Source organism: Miniopterus natalensis, chromosome 6 (assembly GCF_054644295.1).
Source record: "Miniopterus natalensis isolate mMinNat1 chromosome 6, mMinNat1.hap1, whole genome shotgun sequence".
In the NCBI taxonomy this organism is placed as follows: domain Eukaryota; kingdom Metazoa; phylum Chordata; class Mammalia; order Chiroptera; family Miniopteridae; genus Miniopterus; species Miniopterus natalensis.
The window spans coordinates 44382246-44404459 of record NC_142086.1 but is presented as its reverse complement, the minus strand read 5'-3'; the positions used below and the strand labels follow the sequence as shown (position 1 = coordinate 44404459).

Below are 22214 nucleotides of genomic sequence, written 5' to 3'. Positions count from 1 at the left end.
ATATAGTATAATCAAGAGAAGGAATGTGAACAAATCTAGTCCTTAACCCAGTGTATTTATAAAATATAAATATATAAAAATTTTAAAAATGCATTTTTCTGAAGTATCTAAGTGACATTCAAAAACTGATTTGCAACTGAAAAGAATAGAATTTATAAATTCAGTAGTTGTTAAGACGGCCACATCAAACTCAATTATGGTCTTGATTTAATTTAGAATTCTGCTTTCCTTTCTATCCAACATAATTATTTTCAAGGACAGACTGGGAAAACAGTCTTGACTAGGGTCAATGACATCAATTTTCTTTTAAGATTTAAAAAAAGTATTGTTTTCAAATATATATGTTTTTTCTGATTATAAAAGTAAGCATGTTCATTAAACAAATCCCAGACCAAAAAAAGGAGGTAAAAAATTAAATTCATTCCTAGTGTCTCCATCCAGAGACAAAACTGTTAATTTATGCTAATTAGAAAATACATACAATTTATTGAATGTACTATGTTATAATGAATATTCTACACTTAATTCAAGGGAAAGAAATCTGTTCACTGGGTACTCATGACTATGTTCTTCTAAAACCTAACAGATGCATACTTGACATACAGTATCACAAAAAATCCGAGTGTAATGTCATGAATAAGAAAAGTTGTAAACCCAAACTGTTCCACCAGAATGTTGTTCAACTGCTAAACTATGAAATGATATCAGAATCAAGAAAATACAATTCTGGCCCAGAATACTTTCCCAAATTGCAACTTTATCCCATTGCAATATTATTATAATGAAAATGGTAGAAACTCCTAAATAGACCAATGTCTTGGAAAGATTTGACGCCTCTGATGTATAAACTGCTGGTCCTTTTATTACAGACATAAATCAAATTGGGATGTTTAGTATTCCTTAATTATTGATAAACAAAAGGAGCTCCTCTCTCATGGAGTCCCCTGGAACATACATGCCACTAGGTAATAGGTGGCTCCAGAGCCACTTTCAGACTGTTTACTCCAACCTAAGTATTTGTTAGAACAAACAATCCTACAATCTACCTTTACAACAAATAATTCTACAATTAAACACATAATCCAACAAGTGGTTGAATATTACTTGCAAAAGGAGTAAAAAAATATAGCAGTCCCCCCTTGTCGGTGGTTTTACTTTCTATGGTTTCAGTTATCAGAGTCAATCTGTCTGAAAATATTAAATGAAAAATTCCAGATATAATTTGTCAGCTTTAAATTGCACACTTTTCTGAGTAGGATGATGAAATCTCTCACTGCCACACACCTTCCACTCTATTTGTCCGCACATCCACGATGCACATGCTACCTGCCTGTACTCACTGAGTAGTCTCTGTTATCAGATCAACTCATGGTATCTCAGTGCTTGTGCAAGTAACCCTTATTTTACTTAATAATGGCCCCAAAGAATGAGTAGTGATGCTGGCAATTCGAATATGCCAAGTAGAAGCCATAAGGATCTTTCTTTAAGTGAAAAGGTACTTAAGTATAGGAAAAAACATAGTATATCTAGGGTTTGATACTATCTGGAATTTCAGAAATTCACTGGGGGTCTCGGAACATACCCCCCGTGGACAAGGGGGGACTGCTGTATGCATCTTAAACAATCCTTTGTTAAAGTAAAAAAAGAAGCAATAACAGAGTCCTCTTGGTTTATAAAATAATCTGTCGTAGTAATTTTACAAAGATCCTGTGGTAGGAAGAATAATGTCCCCCTACTCCTGCCCCAAAATATATTTACATCTTAACCCATGGAACACATGAAGATGTTACCTTACATGGCCAAAAGGATTAAGGCTACTAATGGAATTAAGGTTACTAATCAGCTGACTTTAAAATTGGGAGACTATCCTAGATTATCTGGAGGGGCTCAATGTAATCACAAGGATCCTTAAAAGTGGAAGAGGGAGGCAGAAGATGAGGGTTCCGAGGAAGATGTGGCCTTGGAAAAGGGGGGCAGGTGATGCACTGTGAGAAGGACATAGGCTGTTCCAGGCTGTAAAGATGGAGGAAGGGAGCCACAAGCCAAGGAATGTGGGCAGCCTCTAGACAGAAAACTCAAGGAAACGATTCTCCCTGAGTCGGCCCACATTTTTATTTTAGCCCAGTGAGACCTGGACTGGACTTCTAAAAGCCACTACCAAATGATACTAATGTTTCAGGTTAATTTGATGACCTAAGTAAGCTGCCTTTTATATACTTCCAGTAGGTATTTCCAGTAAGTTTTGTTTTGTATTGATGATGTAATAAGTCTAAATATAAAATAAATTTATAGTTGCCGGTTCAAGGAATTTTCCTGGAGTATACTACAACCATCACGGCCGTTTGCCTTCGTTCATTTCCTGACCGTCGCACAATGATGTAATGGCTACAAAGAAGATCAAGGTCTTCGCATTGTGCTCTGATATGAACGTTAAAAGCTTTCATATAGCTTTTCCATGCTATATAAGCTTAGTAAAGATTATACTTCTTTTTCATATGTAAAATGCCAATGAAAATAGTTTTAGTTATTCATTGAGCTTTTTTTAGATGGGATGATGGTTTGATGGCTGGATAAGGGAGACCTTTTATATATTTAGCAATTACTTATAAAAGCAAGAAAAAGTCCTACTGTCAAAGTATACATACTTCCATGAACTAAAAATGCTTATTCAAGTTTCAAAAGTCTGTGTTCACCTTTGGTTAAAGGCAGGTGTGTGATGCTGTTCAAACAGGTCAGGGTGAACCATGTGGATGACAGCGTGGCCCCAGAAAACAGGAGGAGGAGAATCAGTTTCAGCATACCCCTGATAAAATCCGCAAACCTAAAAAACAAAATGAACAAGCAACGTTCCATTAATTCTAGCTGAATTTTAAAAATACTATTTAAATCAACGATACACTTTCATTTAATAATTTCTTAAAGAATTTTCCATACATTCTTTTAAAACCAAGTTTAAAAATTTTTACAACTGATATGCTTTGTGTGTGTGTGAGATAAATGATACTTTGTGATAAATGATTTTTTTCTCTTACAAAACACAAAAATGGTGATCTCTGTTTAGGATCTATGACTTGCAGGGTGAATCCTGAGTTTTTAAAGGCCACTTTTCCATTCTTTATATTTTTCTGTAATTGCTAAACATCCCATAATGAACACATATTGTTCTAGTTTTAGAAAATAGGCTAACTTGTTGACACAAACTTGTAGAGATGGCTCTCTCAAAATTCAGACTCAGAGAACAAATACAAATGCTTATTCTCAAGTCTTTGGGGCCCTATATGACCTGGTCTCTGCCTCCTCTCGCCCTCTGCCTTACTGCGCTCCAGCTGGCAGCCCTGTTTCTGTCTCTCACACATGCTGAAGTTGTTCTCCAGCAATGACTCGTCCTGTCTGCCTGGAATGCCGGTATCCCCATTCTTCACATGACTTACTCCTGCGTCTTCCTCAGGTCATTCAGGTCTCAGTTCAACAAGGCTCTCCACGCTCATTGAAGAAACCCTCCCCATCCCATTTCTTCATTTTCTTCATAGCATTTATCTCTATTGGAATGTCTCCTGTTTTTGCATTTGTTTGTTTTCTGTCTTCCATATCAAACTGTAAGCTTCGTGAGAGCAAGAACATAGCTCTGGGATAGTGAATACTATTCTTCAAACCTTGTGACTATGGTTTCATAGCATTTTAAGTTCTTAAAATCCCTGCTTTTCCCCCTGAATTAACATGAAACTAAAAGGCATCTGGTAGAGATGCTCATCATTTAATCATGACCAAAACCTTTTCCATTTGTCAGTTGCTTTTCTGACCTGCTGATTAACTGTTGATTGTACAGGCACAATCCTCTGGCTGTGCCTACACACAACTTACTATGTCCTTCACAATTGTTCCTATTGTAGAAAAAACAGATCCCATCCCAAATATGACATTTACCATGTTTTCTCTTTGAAGTTTTAAAAATCATTTTAATTTCTATTGTAATTATGTGACTGTCCCTATCAACACTTTCAATACTATCTTTTGTTTTGCAACTATTTGACATGATGTGGCTAATCATGCTTGTAAGCGTTATCTAGACTAAAATGACTTCCTATGAGAGCTGATGCCATCTTTCGGTGGGAAAACGGCTGCACCTCTGCCCAGTGACAGGTTTGTGCTCAATTATGAAAGTTCACAGACAGAAAATTCTTATTGTGAAAATTCTGAAAAAGGTTCCACAGCTTGACAGAAATGTCCCTTAAGAAAATCTAAAAACTTTGTTTTAATTCCGTGTTCACCACACGTTTCTGACTTATATTTTTGGTCTGCTGCCTGAACTTACTTGTCAGATATGCAGATGGCCAGGTATGAGAGAATAGAACACTTTTCTAGTACAACCACAGCTGAGTGAAGCTGAACAGGGAGACAGCTTCACAGGCCAAGAACAAAATGACCACCGGGGTCTGCTCTTTTTGAAGACCTAGACCTTTCAAATGGGCTAATACTGTTAGGATCAAAGTAGTACATTTAGTAGTGGCCTTTGGCTACATAATTACAAAAAAAATCATCCCAAACACTCATGTCTATAAGGAGATTGTGCCTGGCTGGGCGTGGCTCAGCGGTTGAGTGTTGACCTGGGATCCAGGCGATCGCGGTCCGATTCCCGGTCAGGGCACATGCCAGGGTGCAGGCTGCAGCCGATCAATGACTCTCTCATCACTGATGTTCCTATCTCTCTCTCTCCCTCTCCTTTCCTCTCTCTGAAATCAATAAAGATATATTTAAAAATATATATATATATATATATGGAGATTGCATTCTAAGGGTCCCAAAAATGGTGTTAAAATTTATTTAAGGTCTAGGAGATACCTACAATTGATTTCATATCCCAGATACAGGTAGTACTTTTTAGAACTTCCATTTCAACAAATTAAAAACAAAAATGGTCTCATTCTAATTTTTCCTTCTAGCTCTACTTCTATATAGCTAAAATGAAAGGTTTAAAGAAAGAAAGTGAAAGAAAAATGTGAGATGTCATTTCTGATACATAATGGTTCCCTTTGACCTATTTGGTGCTCAGAATAGAATTTGGTAAATGATGCCTCATTCTAATTGGCTTGGAGATGTAATTAGAATAATTAGGTGTGATTTTTGTCAAATGTGATAGGTCAATGCATTTCAGTATCAACGTAGTGATTTGCTACAAATAGCTATCTTCCTCTTCTGTAGTTTTTAGATTTTATTCTTATATTTTCTTCACTTATAAAAACCTCAGATAAAGTGATTTAGAAACTACAGTGTCAATTTATTCTTTCATTATCCAAGAGACACTACACAAACTTTAAGATCTAGATATAATATTATCCTGTGTCAGTCATGTTTAAGTGTCTAGATATTGAGGTGATTTACCTATCTTATTTGATCTCCCTGAATGTGTAATTAGATTCTTCCTTTCCTGGTAAAGTTGATTGCCTAATTTTGTTTTTGATTAAACAGGGTAAAATTATTTGGGAAGTGAATGAATATCATCTCTTTGGAAAGACCGAGAATAGTTTTATAGGCAGTCACGTACATGGGTGACATTTTCATTCTTTCTTTTTATAGAATAAATGAAACTTTTTCCTTCCTCTGACTCATTCTAAAAATGTGTTGTCATAATGCGTTAAGATCACAGGCAGTTTGATGAAACTGGAAGTCTTTATGGACATTTTTCATCAAAATGAAATAACCATTGAGATACTTGCTAAAAAACCCCAGAAATAAGTATCTGCTAATAAGACTACTGCCTTTTCATGGAAAGTTCTAGACATGCTCTTACAAATGATTCTTTTACATTCTTTACTATTCTCACTATCAATTTGCCTTTATTACTGTATCACCTTTCTTTGGGCTCCACTTGTAGACGTTGTTCTCTAATAATACAGAAAGAGGCAGCTCAGTTACACTAGAAATACATCTCCAGTCTCCAAAAACATTTCAGGACGGACCGCTCTTGAGATGTTTCTTACGGCAGCAAATTCTACCTACTACATGTGGATTTTCTTATAGCCCCCTTCTCTGATCTTTGCCTATTTTACTTTTCTTCGAATTTTAATATTCATTTAGGGGAGCTGATTGTCCCTTTGGGTGTTTTGTTTGTTTGTTTCTGGCTACTCTCATGTTGAACATAAAAATATTCTTACCTTGCCATAGCTATTCCAACAACACAGCCCCCAACTATGGACCAAAATCCAATCCAGCCAGCATCTACCTGTTAAGAAAGTGGCAGACACATTCAATACAAGGCTATCACATCGCAATTTAGAAGGCATGAGAAAAGAATCCTCTGTAATCAATATGTTAATAGCTAAATGGCAACAAATCTAGGAAATATCATTTAAGAAGATGAACCAAACGAAAGGATGCATGCATGGCTAAGTAAATATATCCTTGGTTAGCTTATCAATGGCATAACAAATATTCAATGTCATAACGAATATTTTTCAAATATGCTCCACATGCCTAGCATTATCATAGAAACTCTTTTTACAAAAACATAGGAAAAGGAAAAAAGATGGTCACTCAGAAAGTTTAAATATAGGCAACAGGCAGAAAACTACTATGAAATAATTCAGCGTTAAAACACCTAGTGACAACTAAAAACAGATTAACAGAACACAAAATGGGGCGGGGGGCAATGTGGGTTTGAGGGCTGAGCACCTGGGAAGACTGAGCAGAGCAAGAGAATTTCAGCTGAGTTTCAAATGTATAGCTCTGTCTGCTCTTGATAAAACATTTCCAGCCCTGCCATGTGCTAGCTTTGTGACCCTGGGCAAATTACATTACGTCTTCTTACCTATAAAGTAGACTAAATGAGAGACCTTGTGTACAGATCTTAGATCAGTGGCTGGCCCACAGGAAGCGCTCAGTGAAGGCTGGAGCTGTCGTTATTACCCGATGATGCTTCTCCACCTGTCTAATGTCTTACCTCTTTCCTACCTTCATGGCCAAACTTATTCAGGGCACTCTACAAATGCTGCCTTTATTTCCTCGTCATACCTGTATCTTTAACTCTAATTATGACTTGGCTTCTGTCTCAACTCACACTCTCAGTTTCAGTTTTCTCATTGGTAGAATGGAGATGATAAAGATTTTTTTTGAGAATTAAAAGTTAATAAATGTAAAGTGCTCAGTACATGTTAGTTGTTACCACTGACATTCCCTGTGTCCCTAACAATATTGGTGCACTCTGTCTCCTCTCTCCCCCTTCCCACGTCCACCACACTTGTTTATTATATTATTTCTTACTGTGGGTTCCTGTAATAGTACCTTGAATTGTCTCCACAACCTATTCCTCCCAGTATTGCCAGAACAATTATCCCAATCATTCCACTTCCCTGCTCAGAAACAGTTAGTGGCTTTCCTTGTGGCTACAGGGTGAAGTCCAAATCTGACTTGGCACTTGAGAGCTGCCGTTTTATTATTTTTTTATAGCCATATTTTCATTACACCTGTGTCAGAGATTTTCAGCTGTCCACCAAAATATGTTACCTTTTTCTACCTGGGCACTTAGCTAGATTACATGTCCCAGCCTCTATTCAGTACATGTGACCATGTGACTAAGTTCTCATTAATGGAAGTAGGCAGAGTGAGGTGAACCACCTCTAGGCTAGAACCTGGAACACAGTTATATGCCTCCTCCATGCTTTCTTTCCCTTTCTGACAGCTGGAATCCAGATGAGGTCACCCAGCTTCACCCATGCCTATAATGATAAGGTTCTAGGAGACAGAAGAGCTGCAAAGTGGAAGCAATCCAGGTCTCTAAATCAGTGTGAGGAAAAGACCTGTCCAAGCTGTGGACAACTGTCCTAGATTATTAGGCAAACTGCCCTAGATTGCTATGTGAATGAGAAATGAATTTCTTCTTAAGTCTCAGAATTTTGGGATTCTACTTCTCGTAACTACTCTAAATAATACAATAATTTTACACAAGTCCTTTGCTGTACCAGTGTTTGGTGCCAAAGCAAAGATAAATGTTCTCTGGAGAAAGAGAACACCCTGGAGTGTAAATTATCTCTACATTTTTTTATGCCATTGGCATTTGGAGCAAGAGAATTCTCTGTTCTGCAGAACTGCCCTTCTCACTGCTGAGCATTTAGCATCCACTGTCTAAGGTCCACATAATGCTATCAGGTTCCCACTAACATTTCCTTCTATCCCCTAGGTGAGTGGGGTCCTGTGTCAAGCAAGGAGCCACTATGCATCAGACCATACTGATTCTGGTCCTGTCAGACAGACCATTTTATGCTTTTCTGCTTCTTTTGTTCATGACATTTGCTTTAGTTAGTTAATAACATTCTGCACAATAGTTAATTTTTTCCTTTGTTTTGATTTTTTTGCTTTCATTTAATTTTAAATTTCACTTAATACCTGGTGTGATTCATGGTCTCTGTATCTCTGAGTTTGTACAGAGAGCGATACTTGGAAGGGCTTCTTAGGACTTATAAGATGAAGCATAAAATCTGCAAAATCAGAATCATTTAAATGGGTGCTACACTTTTCCTTCTTGAAAGTGATCATGCTTGAAATACTTGCCGCCCAGAAAAATAGGTTAGGAAATTAAGGAAGCCCTGTATCTTATGGTGAAGGTACTAGGTAATTTGGATTAATATTCTGGTTGAGAACTAGAAAATCTGGGAGAAAAATCTATCTGATGGCATCAGAGAGCCAAGAAGGTAATCCATAATTATGAAAACATGATGTAGGGTGGGAAGGAAACCCACAGATATAAACCTGGTATTTGGGGACACTTTTCCCTTAGGGGTGGGGTGTCTTCTGGTTTTAGAAAAGGTGGCTAAGGGTCTGAGAAGTTATCGACAGCCTCATTGACATAAGAAAAATAATATGAGTTCGAGGCTTACTCCTCAGCTTTAATTAGGGACCCTGAAGGACTATACCTAAGAGTACTGTGACCTAGAAACTGTATTCTAAAGGACTGAAGCCAGCTTTAAATAATCCCCATTCCTGAAGTTGGATTAAGTGATCCCTAGACTCCTGTTAAAAAAAAAAAAGTAAGTTCTTTTTCGTGGAAAATGACATCACTTGAAGCTTAAATTATCTCTACAACTTTTCATAGTGCTACTATGTCTAGCGCTCAGTCAAAAATAAATAATAGAACACAAAAGAAGACAAGAAAACATCAATGAATACCACAAATATAAAGAGACTCTAGAGGAATCATGAGATACAGACTTTAAATAACTATTTTTAATAGTTCAAAAAAATAAAAGAGAAGATCAACATTTTACAGAAATTTGGAAACTATAAAAAAGTACCAAATAAAAATTGTATAACTTAAAAATGTAATTGAAATTAGTAACTCATAGATGAGTTTAATATCATATTAGACTGAAAACTAAAATAGTGAGCTGGAAGAAAGGCTAGATAACATATCCAGTCTGAAGCCAAGAAAGACAAAAAGATGAAAAATTTTCAGAAGAGAGAGTAAGAGACATAGGGAATACAGTGTGAAGGTATAACATGTACAGTTAGAGTTCCTAAAGGTGAAATTAGAAAAAATATTCAGCATAAGCTTCAAAGAGATAAGAATTTTCAGGAACTGATGAGATATCAAGCCATATATTCAAGAAGTCCTACAGACCTTAAGCAGAATAAAATAAAAATCGTCACTTGGTTGCATCATAGTAAAACTGCTGAAACCAAAGACAAAGAGAACACCTTAAGTGCAGCAATCTTTTAAATTTGAGAGCTGGAATATTTTTGAAGAAACAGAAGAAAATAACTGCCAAACAAGAATATTATGCTTGACAAAAATAATCTTAAGAAATAAAGATGAAATGAAGACATTTTCAGACCAAAATAAAAAACAAACCCCAAAGAAGAGAATTTGTTGCAAACACACACACACATTAAAGGGTGCTCTTTAGACAGAAGTAAAGTAACAGATAGCTGACTAAAATAAAGGAATGAAGAACAAAAAAATGGGTAAATATAGGGTGAATATAAATAAATACTGACTGTGTAAACAATAATGATAATGTCTCATGCAATGTAAAATACATGACAATAAATAGCACAAAAAATGCTAGATGGTTAAATGGAGTTAAAAGGTTCTAAAGATTTTGTAGACTATTTCAATTACTTGCAAAAATCAACTATACTTTATATGCCAGCCAAGAGAAAATAAAAAGTTTAAAATGACCAATTTCAATAGCTTTAAAAAGTATCAAATACTTGGGAATAAATCTAATAGAATATATAGATGGCATCTTTGCAGGAAATTATAAAACATCATTCAGAGACATTAGGGCCTAAGTACATGAAAAGAAATACAATGATCATGGTTTGGAAGACTCAGTAGTATAAAGAAGTTAATTCTCAAACTGATCTATTGGTTCAAAAAATATTTCCTTAAAATCCAAATAAATCAAAACTTGTGACATTAGAATACTTAAGACAATCTGGTATTGGCACCAAGACAGACACATAGACTAGAGGGAAAAATGGTTTAGAAACACATTTGTGCATATGAGGGCACTTCACTATGACAAAGATGACACTATTGAGCAATAGGGGAAGCATGACCTTTTCAAAGACTGATATTAGGTTAATGGATATTTATGTTGGGGGAAAATTAACTCCTACTTTATAACAAGCACAAAATTCAATTCTACGTTTAAATATGACAGGAATAATGATAAACTTCTAGAATAGCACTGCCCAATAGAACTTTCCGTGATGACAGAAATGTAACATATCTGCATGTTCAATGTGGTAGCCACAGGTGGCTACTGAGCACTTGAAAAGTAGCTAGTGCCATTGAAGAAGTGAATTTTTAAATTTTATTTCATTTCAACGGATTTAAATTTCAAATTAAATAGGGACATTTTGCTAGTGGCTACTGTACTAGACAATGCAGTTCTACAAGGTAATGGAGAATATACAGGGTGTCCTGAAAAAATGTATACACACTTTAACAGCTGATAGCTCAGTTTTGAAAATGAAATGTATTTTCATAAGCACTGCCTTTATAATTATTCAAAGTGCATGTATACAGTTTTGGGGGACACCCTACATTTATGAACTTGGAGCAAAGATTTCTCTCTTTTGCATTACAGTCTCTGTCTGCTAAATCCAACATCTAGACTACCTCCAAGTTGGTTTCTATTGACCACTGTTTTTGTTTTTAAAATATGGGTCACATTTTCCTGTTTCTTTGTATGTCTAATGTTTTGGTGGTGTTTTTTTAATTGTATAGTATATGTCATAGACAATACAATGTAAAGATTCCAGATTCTTCCGTCTTTCTTTAAAATGGCTGACTTTTATGTTAGTAGGTAGTTCAATTACTATACGATCACCTTGAACTTCCACAGGCTTGATTTTGTGCTTTATTACAGCAGAGAAGTAGAAGCCAAGGTGTTTCCCAAGCCCCTCTCACTTGGTAGGATTCAATTTCCAAATTGTTTCCTCTGCAGGCTTTTGTTGGGGCTTGGTTTTAGGCTTTGTTTATGGGTCTAAGTAGGATAGGCCTTACTCTATCTAGGGCATGGTCCTACATTCTAAAGTTTGGTCTTTTTGGTATCTCAGCAGTAGCCCAAGATGTTAATGAGGTCTTTCCACTCTGGCAGGGCCAGATGCCAAGAGCCCAGCATTGCTTGCCCTCTACTATATTTGTTCTGCTTTCAACCCTATAGTAGTAATCCCTCTTTAAACTTCTGGTAGCTTTGCCCTTTACATGTGCAGTGCACTTCTCACTAGCTGAGGACCTCACATAGTCTTCTGGGGTGCCCCCTTCTGTACAGCTCTCTTTACAAATCAGTAAGAAAGAGAAAGCCCAATAGTGGGCAAAAGATGTGAATGGGTGTGTCACAAAAAATATTCAAATATATAACACTTAAAAAGATATCACTATGATGGTGGACAACTGCACAGCCATCAGCATGTCTAAATTTAAAAAGACCAGCTTTCTCAAGTGTTGGCAATGATGTGGTACAATGAGAAATTTCATGCACTGCTGGTGGGACTAAACGGATACAACTCCTTGGGGGATGTCCGGCGTCACCTATCAAACCAGGTATACACCATAACCAGCAATTCCTTTCCTAGCTATGCATCCAGCTCAAGTGTGTATAGAGGTGCAAGAAACATGTATGAGAACATGTATATCACACAGCACTACTTGTGACAGTCAAAAACTGTAAACAATTGAAATGCTTCACCAAAAGTAGAATGGACAAATTTTTGTCTGTTTATACAATGGACTATCAGACGAGTGTGCTGGACTTTCTTCCATTTTGCCCCTCCAAATCTCTCTATCCCTTTCTACCATGCTGTCTGGAAGCAAGAGGAAGGAATTGATGGCATCAAGAATATAGGTGAAACGGCTGTTTTTAAAGAAATGAAATATACTTATCCTGAGACTGGAGAGAAATTGAGAAATTAGATGTAGGGATAGCCATATATTCGATGATGGGATCCTAATCTTCATAAAGTATAAAGCAAGAACAAAGGACGGAATCAACAAAACTAAGATTTTCCTTCTTTATTTTTCTGTTTATTAGCACCATTAATAACATCCAAATAAATATGAAATTCATGACTTAACAAAATCCAGGAAAAAATCAATATTGTTTATAACTATTTCATATGGACCTTGCTTTTACAATAATGGTATAGAATGTTGTTCTACCCAGGCCTTGAAGCTAAAACCAAGGACATGTAGACAATACTTATAATTTAAATGAACTAAAAATACCTGCAACATATAAAGAAATAAAATGCTTACCTGGCTGACATGGACTGGTGTTAAAATTAAGTCCAGAACTCCAGACCAGCCAGCAAATACACCAAGTGGTATGGCATATGCTAAAGCAATCATCAAAAATCTCAAATTGCTGTAAAAGAGAAAATATTATTGCAGATTCAAAATCTAGAATTTAAACTCTTACTCATGAAAACAGTCATTTGAAAATTGGAATATCAGAATCAGAAATAAAAAATATTTGTCAGTTTGTTAATAAATGCAAAGTTCTTAAAAATTTTTATTTTTATAAGTCTTTTTTGTTCATATTGTTTAAAATTGTCAATGTTTATATATAGAAGGATTACCAACATTATTTCATAGAATGAATAGGTAGGTTCAGTTTTTAAAAAAAGGTCTTGTTTGAAAGGATACTATTGCTTAGGTGGATGCTAGACTTATCAGGTGATCACTTTGTAAGTTATATAAATGTCTAATCGCTATGCTGTACACATGAAACTAATATGTGTCAACTGTAATTGAAAAATACAAAATTCAAATGTTAAAAAAATTAGTTTCTCCTTGAACAAAGTAGAGAGAAAAATGATTAAAAACAAATAATACATAATTTGATAGTTTTACCATTTTAGAGAGTAGTTTTAATTTTTGTTTTATTATTTGTCTTACTATTATTTTGTTTATATAATCATTTAATAGGCACTATAATTCAAATGGCTCAAAACCAAACAGGTATAAAAATATAAGGAAAATGTCTCCTAACCCCTCTTCCCACAATTACCAAAGTTATCACTTTCTTGGGTAACTTCCCAGAAATATTTAAAAATAGACAAGTCAATAATAAATATATATAATCCCCCAATCTTTTTACATAAATTATAGCATAGTACAACCACTTGCTGAACTTTACTTTTTTAATTTAAGTCTTAGAGCTCTTCCATAGTCAACACATACAGAGCTCCCTCGTTCTTTTTTATAGCTGCAGGTATTCCATTGTATTGGTATATCATAATTTATTTACCCAGCCTCCAACTGAGATATAGATATATAATTTTATATAATATAAAGTTTACATGTTTATATGTATAACATGTAATTTTATTCCTTTGCTTTTCCTGATGGAAGAAGGAGGCATCACTTACGAAGTAGTCTTGTAGAACAAAACCAAAGCAAAAACAAAAATATCATTTTAACCGTCATCTTACAAATGTGAAGCACTGATAATAATTCAATTTAATATTTTTTTCTTTGCCTATTACATAGAAGGCAATGTACTAGGTGCTGTAGAGACGTGGTTTTCAAAAACCTTTGCAGTGCTCCATAATAAGAAACATATTTTGACTTTGTGACCTACCTATATGTACGTACATATATACATATAGAGAGACTGAAGCAAAAGTCTCCAAAAAGATATGTATCATTATTACAAGTGATACAATAGTATTTTTATTCTATTTTATCCCATTCTACTTTTAAAAAATAAAGTAGTCAATCTACTACATTAGTTGGCTGTGGACCAAAGTTTGAAAAATGTTATATAGCTATGCTAACATGGTAGCCACGCCAGATGTAGCTATCGAACACTTTAAATATAGCTAGTGAAACTTTAGAACTAATTTTTAATTTTAAGCACAACTTCATTTTTTTGATAAAACTACAATTCACTTTAACTGCTACACTCAGTAAGATTATTACTGCAGTGTGCACACATAAGTATGTGTTGCTTCTAGTATTATAACCTGTTACTGACCTTCTTGGTGTCAGTGAACTAACTCAGTTCTAAATTTTTTTTAATATATCGATATAACATTGTAATTTGCTTACTTGAATATTTTATAGAGAAAAATATAAGAGACTGGAAGAAAATATGTTGCAAATTTCACAATGAATGACAATTGCAACTTGCTGCAGCAGAGCAAAATGATGTCTGTTGTGTAAAAAATAATTTAAGATAATTAAGTGGATAATATTAAGAGAATGTTCAAAAAATACACAGTAAATTTTATAAGAAATTTTTATAGAAATGAAGTGAAAGATCTCCAATTAAGGCCCCAACAATTGTCTGTAGAATATAAGACCTTTAAAATAATATCAGAGATGTACTGATTCCACGCTTGAAAAATTGCAGGTACTTATTTTTAACTTTAGATAAAACACTGCTCAATTGTTAATTTAATAAAATTTAAATGCAGACCAAGTATTTCTAATGAAAATTTAACATCTGACTTGATGTAAAATACATACTGGATTCCAAAGATTTTGTATGAATAAAAGAATGTAAAATATCTCATTAATAATTTTTAATATGGATTACATGTTAAAATAATATTTTAGATATACTGAGTTAAATAAAATATGCTACTAAAATTAATTTTTACCTGTTTATTTTTACCTTTTTAAATGAAACTACTAGAAAACTTAAAATTACTTATTGTGGCTCATATTATAATCTTACTATAGAGAACACAAATACATAGCTCTTGACCACAAGGAACTTCCATCTGGTGAGAGAGGAAGACTAGAAAAGAAAGAACCAACCAGAGGGAGTTGCTAAAGAATCACTAAAAGCGTTATCACAAAAACTGGAGAAAAAATTCAAATGATAAGTTCTGATGGCCCAATTGCAAATCATAATCACCACTGACAGTTTATATCCAGAGAATTGAATTCAGTATTGTAGCATCTGAGCCTTCAAAGGCAGAATTTAATCTAATTATATTTAAATTATACCAGTAAAATAAAATATTAAGTTCCTCAAAGAATGATCCTATTGGAGGCATATAAATAAACATTATTTATTTTATTCACTTTGTATTGACTAGCACTTGTTTGTTTTAATGTATATTAAGAAATACAAAATGAATAAAAACAATTTATATATTAGGGAAAATAAAATAAACACATAAAACCCAGGATTTTACAGATACTATTATGTGATATGGCTCCTTATAAAAGAAAATTATTTAAGTAGAAGATTTGATTTTTAAAATACTAAGTAAATAATAATATTGGTAGTGAAGGCAAAAATTATAAAGGTTTTTGTTTTGGGCAATTTTTAAAGATATACTTCTGATAGAAAGTCCTAAAGTATTTAATCAGTTTTTTAATCAATTATTTACAATCTAATTAATAGGTTGCTGAAAAATTACTATTTTAAATTACATTAAATAAATGTGGAATTCGTTTTACAGGTGCTAATCAAAACCACTCAGGGACTCTAAGTATATTTACCTTAACAATCTACAAAAGCTCCGCCGATAACTCAGCCGCTGGCTGGCTGCAGCAACACTGGGAGGAAGAGGAGGCCGGGTTGGGAAATAAGCTAGAGTTGCAGAAAATATTAAGCAGACAACTCCAAATTCTGGCAAAAAAAAAAGGTAAAATGTTAACTAGACAACACAAAATTTCAATATTTCAAGTATTATTTATCTAACCAATATTTATTGAGCCTCAACTAAGAACTAGGCATATGAAGGTAAGCAAAATATAGTACCTAGCTAAAATAGCTCAGTCTTGTGAGAAAGATATATGTAAAGATATAAATTTCAGCAGGTCATAAGTAAGAAGTTCCACCATAAGCAATGAAGCCTGGTGGTACTGTGATACACTACATAGACAAAAGGATTGAGGCAGTAAACAAATGTCGCTCTATGAGAAAAGGGGGGGCTGGGTGGAGGTGGGCAAAGGGGGGGCAATGGAGGACATCTGTAATAGTGTCAACAACAACACCAACCATTTTCCTCATCCAAAAAAGAAACACCTTTCCCATTAGTGATGATTCCCCTCTCCACCCTCAGCCTCCCCAGCGTGTGGAAACTACTAATCTACTTTCTAGTCCTCTGGCTTTGCTTTTTCTGAATATTTCATATGAAACTATCCATCAATAAAAAAAGCACCAACAGTACTGACCTGTAAGAGATTTTGAAACCGGTCTAGGATAGTTGTCTAATAAGCATGATCCTCATAAATAAATATGAGAAAATTGCCAAGAAGAGGACAAGAGAAGGTCTGCTTAATCAATGATATAGGAAAGACTCAATTTACAGGCTAAATGGAAAATTTGAACAGCACAGGAAAGCATACAAAATAAGAAATCAAGAGACAGAGAGCAAAATTCTAGCTAATATATACATATATATTTTAAATATATCTTTATTGATTTCAGAGAGAGGAAGGGAGAGGGAGAGAGGGAGACAGAAACATCAACGATGAGAGGGTCGCTGATCGGCTGCCTCCCACACGCCCCCCACCAGGGATCCAGCCCACAACCTGGGCATGTGCCCCAACTGGGAATCAAATCGAGATCTCCTGGATCATAGGTCGATGCTCAACCACTGAGCCACACTCAGCAGGGCTAGCAAATATTTTTAATGAATGTTTTGGGACAGTATTTCAGGAAGGCAGATTGGCAAATATAAAAGCGATGAAGAAATAACTGGGAAGCTCTGCGTAGGGTTATCTGCTACACCCAAAAGTACCTAAAATCAAGTCATTTGAAGATACAATCATTGCCTAAGTTTTCAACAAAAAGAATGATATAACCAAAATAAAGTTTAAAATTTGTTTCACTTGCTTTCAGTTTTATTTACTTACTTAATTTTACATTTCAATTTTTTTCTTTAATAGGAGTAAGGTGTCTACCCAGGGTTAAATGCTTTATATATGCCACTACTTCTGTTTTCACTTTTATTCCCTTCAAACCGTATTTTGAAATGTAAATCTCATCCTGTAACTCTCTAGTGTGAAATTCTTCAGAATATAGCCACTGCCCACAACGTGGTGACTCTCAAACCCTTTAGCCCTGTTTAGAAGGCTTGCACGGCCTGGCTTACCTCTCTAGCTTCATCTATCACTACTCTCACTAGACCTAAGCCGCTCTGGGCTTTAAGTTGCTGGAATGTAGCAGGCTCGCTCCCCTTACTGGGCTTCTCCTCCATGGTCCTCTCTCTCTATACTTCCTCCTGCCCACTGTACTTGGCTAACTCTCTGCCATCCCTTCAGTTCCAACATAGATGCTCTATTTCCAGGAAGTTCTATTTGACCTCCAAAATCTGGGTTAGGTGTTCCACCTCTGAGCTCCTACAGAAACTGTAGGCCTTACCACCCTCTTTTACAATTGTATGGCACTTACCACCCTCTTTTACAACTGTCTGTTTACCTGTTTGTATCCTTTGGGACACTGTACGTTCTATGAGAACAGGAACCATGTTTACCTCAGTGCCTAGCACAGTGAAAGATACATAGGAGCACAAAATATAGTTGTTAAATTAATAAGTGAATAAATAAATTCAAAGTTTATTATAATCTAGTTCCTTATCTTTCCAGCCTCATTTTCTGCCACTTGCTACCTCCACCCAAACACACATATTTACACTACTGTAGCCATACCAAATTATATGCAGTTCCCTAGACATACTGAGTTCTCTCATACTTTCTGTGCCTTTGTGGTTGCTGTTCCTTCTATACACAATACCCTAGCTCACTTAAACATTTGGTAAACTCCTATGAAATTCTTTATTCTGTTTATCACAATCTTGGTGAAACCTTCTCTGCCTCCTCAAATTCTCTCCAGCCCTGGCTAGTGTGGCTCAGTTGGTTGAGTGTTGTCCTGTGCGCCAAAAGGTCACTGGTTTGATTCCTGGTCAGGGCACATGCCTGTGTTATGAGCTTGGTCCCTTGTTGGGGTGGGTGTGGGAGAAAAATGATGAATGTTTCTCACGTCGATGTTTCTCTCTCTCTCTCCCTCTCTCTCTAAAATCAACAAAAACATATTTTTTAAAAAATTCTCTCCAAATTCAGGCTGGTTAGCCCTTCCAAGCTCTGTATATCTCTATTTGATTATAATCATCTCATCAGTGATCTTACCAATTTCCAGTGCTTAACACAGTGTTTGGTATATAGTAAACACTTATTAAAAGTTTTCTGAATGCAAAGGAAATAATAAAAGGCAAATGGGAAAGGGACTGTATTTAAGGAGATCTGTAGGAGATTGTAATGTGAGAGTGGGCTATGGCTTGGCTCTAGAAATAAAGAAAAAGGAGCTAAAAGAATGTTTTGAAAAGGTCATTGTCCCTTATCAATAGACTAACTATACAGAGAGCAGGAAATGAAGAAATGAATAAATTGTGGGTGACCTAGGTTTACTAGATCAGAGAACACGGCCAATAAAGGGAAAACTGCAAGGGAGGAAATAGGTTTAACACCTACCAATAGATGCTTAACTAATGTTAATTGTTGATCTTGATGTTTAGTTTTATATACTGATAAGATATCTAGAAAAGACATTAGACAACGTGTTACACCGAACTTACCTGTAAGTGGATGGGAAGTGTAATGTTAAGAAATAACCTTTCATGTAGCAATAATACATTTGAAACTTACTAATTTTCTAGAAAGGATAAGTTTCAAATAGGCCTCTCTGTATTACATAACAAAAAAAGCACATATATGCGCATATATATATATATATATATTAGTCCTCTTAAGTATTTCATAAGAAGTGATCTGGCATACAGAAACAGAGTGAAGATGGCCGGGGTAAAAGACAAAGTAGAACAGAAAGAAAATAGACTTCAAAATACCTGCATATAATACAGTCTCTATACGGTCTTTAATGTCGGCCCCGCTATTCTCTGAAGCAAGAAGAGGCGACGTGCCGTTGGGAGCTGGAACAAGAAGTGGTCCAACTAAAAATGCACAAGCTCCACCGAGATAACTGAGCATGGACGCAATAGCTGTGGCCGTGGCCCGTTCATCTGCAGAAAACCACGTTGTGGAGAGGAATGGAGCTGCATTCATTACAGTTGGGCCTGCCAATCCATTTAAAAGCTGTCCTCCATGGATAAGTCTGGAATTAAACAAATTAAAAGGCTGTGAGGTAGGTGAAGCAGGCATTTTCTAGACAACAAGACAGCAGCCAAACAGCAGTTAACTAGGGCAATAAGAATATATATCTGTGAATAATATCCCACACCTGAAGGGTAAAGACTGTTGATTCTCTGAGAGAGCTTAAATACAGTAATAGCTACCCCTTACTCATTTCACAAATATTTACTGAGGCAATATATCAAACTAAATACTTCTAAATAACTTGGCTTCACTTGTTATAACAACACTATGGGGAAGCTACTGTTATCCCCATTTATTGAGATGTGAGGGCTTCGCTTAGAAAGAATAAGAAACTTGCCCAAATGCTAACAGGCAAAGCTGAGATTTAAGTCTGACTCCAAAATCCACAGTCATAGAAAGACCTAGTAAGTGCTACCATCCCTACAAACAATATAGTTGAGCTCTGTATTTCATGCCAACTCTGTGTCAAGTGATGAAATTATGAAAAGAAAAAAAAGAAAAAAGAAAGGTCATTATAGTACCTTCTAATAGAAGAGGAATTGGTGGAATCAGGTGACCTGGCCCGCAACTAACTAGCTGAATGGCACTGAGTAACGTCCCTTGGTGGGATTCCATTTCTTCTCCCGTAAACTGAGGTTAAGTTACATAAGCATATACTAAGCACCTGTTAGGCTGAGGCACTGTAGTCACAGAATCCCTAGGCTCCTTGCAGTTCTAGTTCTCTGACTGACATTACTTGTAAGGGTTCGTGAAGAGCAGTTCCTTGCTCCCATTCCACCTGTTCTCCTGACCATCTTTTCTCAGCATTCTACTCAGGGCTTCATCGTGTTTCTTGCTGAGCAAACCCTTTCCCCACATTTCTTTCACCGTCCCCAACATACACATTCACATTCCTGAATGGCCCTGAAGAAAAGAAGGCAGAAGTCCAAAGCACCATAAACAAGAAAGGAAGTGAGTCCACTTCTGCCTTAGAGGTAAAGGGAACGGCAGGGACAGTATACGGAGCATATATGTGAGAGCAACTACTTTTTTTTTGCTTGTTTTGCTTTTTAATCACCATGTGGGGGTCAAATCCTCCTTTTAAACAATTGCCCCCTTAAGCTACTTATCTAAAGGTATTTGAATGCCGAAGGAAGTAATAAACAGGCATATGAAAGAGGGGTTGGGGCCTAATGTAGAAGCATAAGTGAGTGGGAGGCAAAATATGTGAATTAGGTCTTCTCACATCTTTGTAAAATTGGAAAAGTTATTTGAAGGCAAAATAGCTTCAAACTAAATTAAGTCAATACTAATCAGTTAATACTTAATTTGTCAATACTAAATTAAGATAACTAAATACCTTTTAAAATCTTCTTGTGTAAGGGGAACTATTTTCTTGATGACTAAAGCAATTTGAAGTGTTTATAAACTGAATACCTCCTGCAAAAGTCAGTGGATCCCAAGCTGTCACGCAGCAATTTCATCATAGAAATATTCTTGAAACAATGTCATTAAGTGGTTTTAATCATGACTCCCTCAATCACGACTCGTGATGGTGCAACAAGCAGCACATGATGGCTCATAAAGGTAACTGCTTCGATATTTAATACTCTTAATGAGGTGTTCCTGAAAGACTCATCTCATCTGGAAAGGGAAGGGGTGGAATAAGGACATTTTTTTATGCCTAAGAATGCTAAGAGTAGAAAGAGAACATGAAAGACAAAACGAAAAACATAAAAAAACAGTATGAATCCTGAAAGTTAAGGTTAAAACTCAAATTATTGCCATGGCTTAACATTTTGGTACCCCTCTGTGGAATCATGAATAGACTATTTTCCAAAGAGCAAACCCCAGTCAGAATGTGTGAGCTTGCTATAATGTAAGGATCATCCAAGTCCAGTTTACTCAATTCTCAGATAGATCAGAGTATTGCTCACTATAACATGGTATACATGCTAAAGTAAAAACCAAAGCAGGTATGATACTAGGGGCATTTCTAAGTCTCCAAGGTCACTGAACTTGGGGGGAGTGTGAACTTAGAACATACGCATTTATCATACTGAAAAACCATCTTGAATTAAAACATGCTGATTTAGTACTTAAAAATTACTCTAATTTAAATAATTATGTGCTTTTTGTATTAAAAGTCATCATACACAAACACACTCCTCACAAATGATCTCAATAGGAGAACTGGGACCTACAGAATCTTGGGGTTACCCTCTGAATTCATGGGAACCCTGGCAGGGAAACCCAATCCCTCTTTTACCAGCATCTTTAAGTTTTCCAGAATATAGTCCTGCTCCCTTTCACACTTGTATCCTAGAGCCCCACAGGGCTTGGCAGTTACTAATATAACTGGTTATAAGCCCTGCTGTCCTGGTAACCATGATATAATACTAACCTGTATTATCAAGATTTTTATGTTTACCTGACACTGTTTTCTGTTACTTACCATTAACTAACTCTATTTTATAAAATAATTTGTAAAAATATATTTAAAAATAAAACTCAGTTTTATATATAAACTCTAGTTTTCCCATTTAATAGTAATGCAAAATTAAAGGCATGTTTTTCTGGGAAAATGCTGGCCATAAGACATAATAAAATCACATAAACATCACAGTAAACTTTACAATGACAATAAAGGAGATGA

At 35.6% G+C, this 22214-nt stretch overlaps 1 protein-coding gene across 1 annotated transcript in view; it reads right to left on the bottom strand.

Moving 5' to 3' along the window:
* Nucleotides 1-22214, bottom strand: part of SLC49A4 (solute carrier family 49 member 4) — a 54370-nt gene that overhangs the window by 15896 nt on the left and 16260 nt on the right. Inside the window, exons 3-7 of the mRNA XM_016200116.2 lie at nt 19312-19577; nt 15962-16091; nt 12758-12866; nt 6153-6220; nt 2694-2821 (exon numbers count right to left, since the gene is read on the bottom strand). Of these exons, the coding sequence (XP_016055602.2) occupies nt 2694-2821; nt 6153-6220; nt 12758-12866; nt 15962-16091; nt 19312-19577 (701 nt within the window). The remainder of the gene's footprint in view (nt 1-2693; nt 2822-6152; nt 6221-12757; nt 12867-15961; nt 16092-19311; nt 19578-22214) is intronic.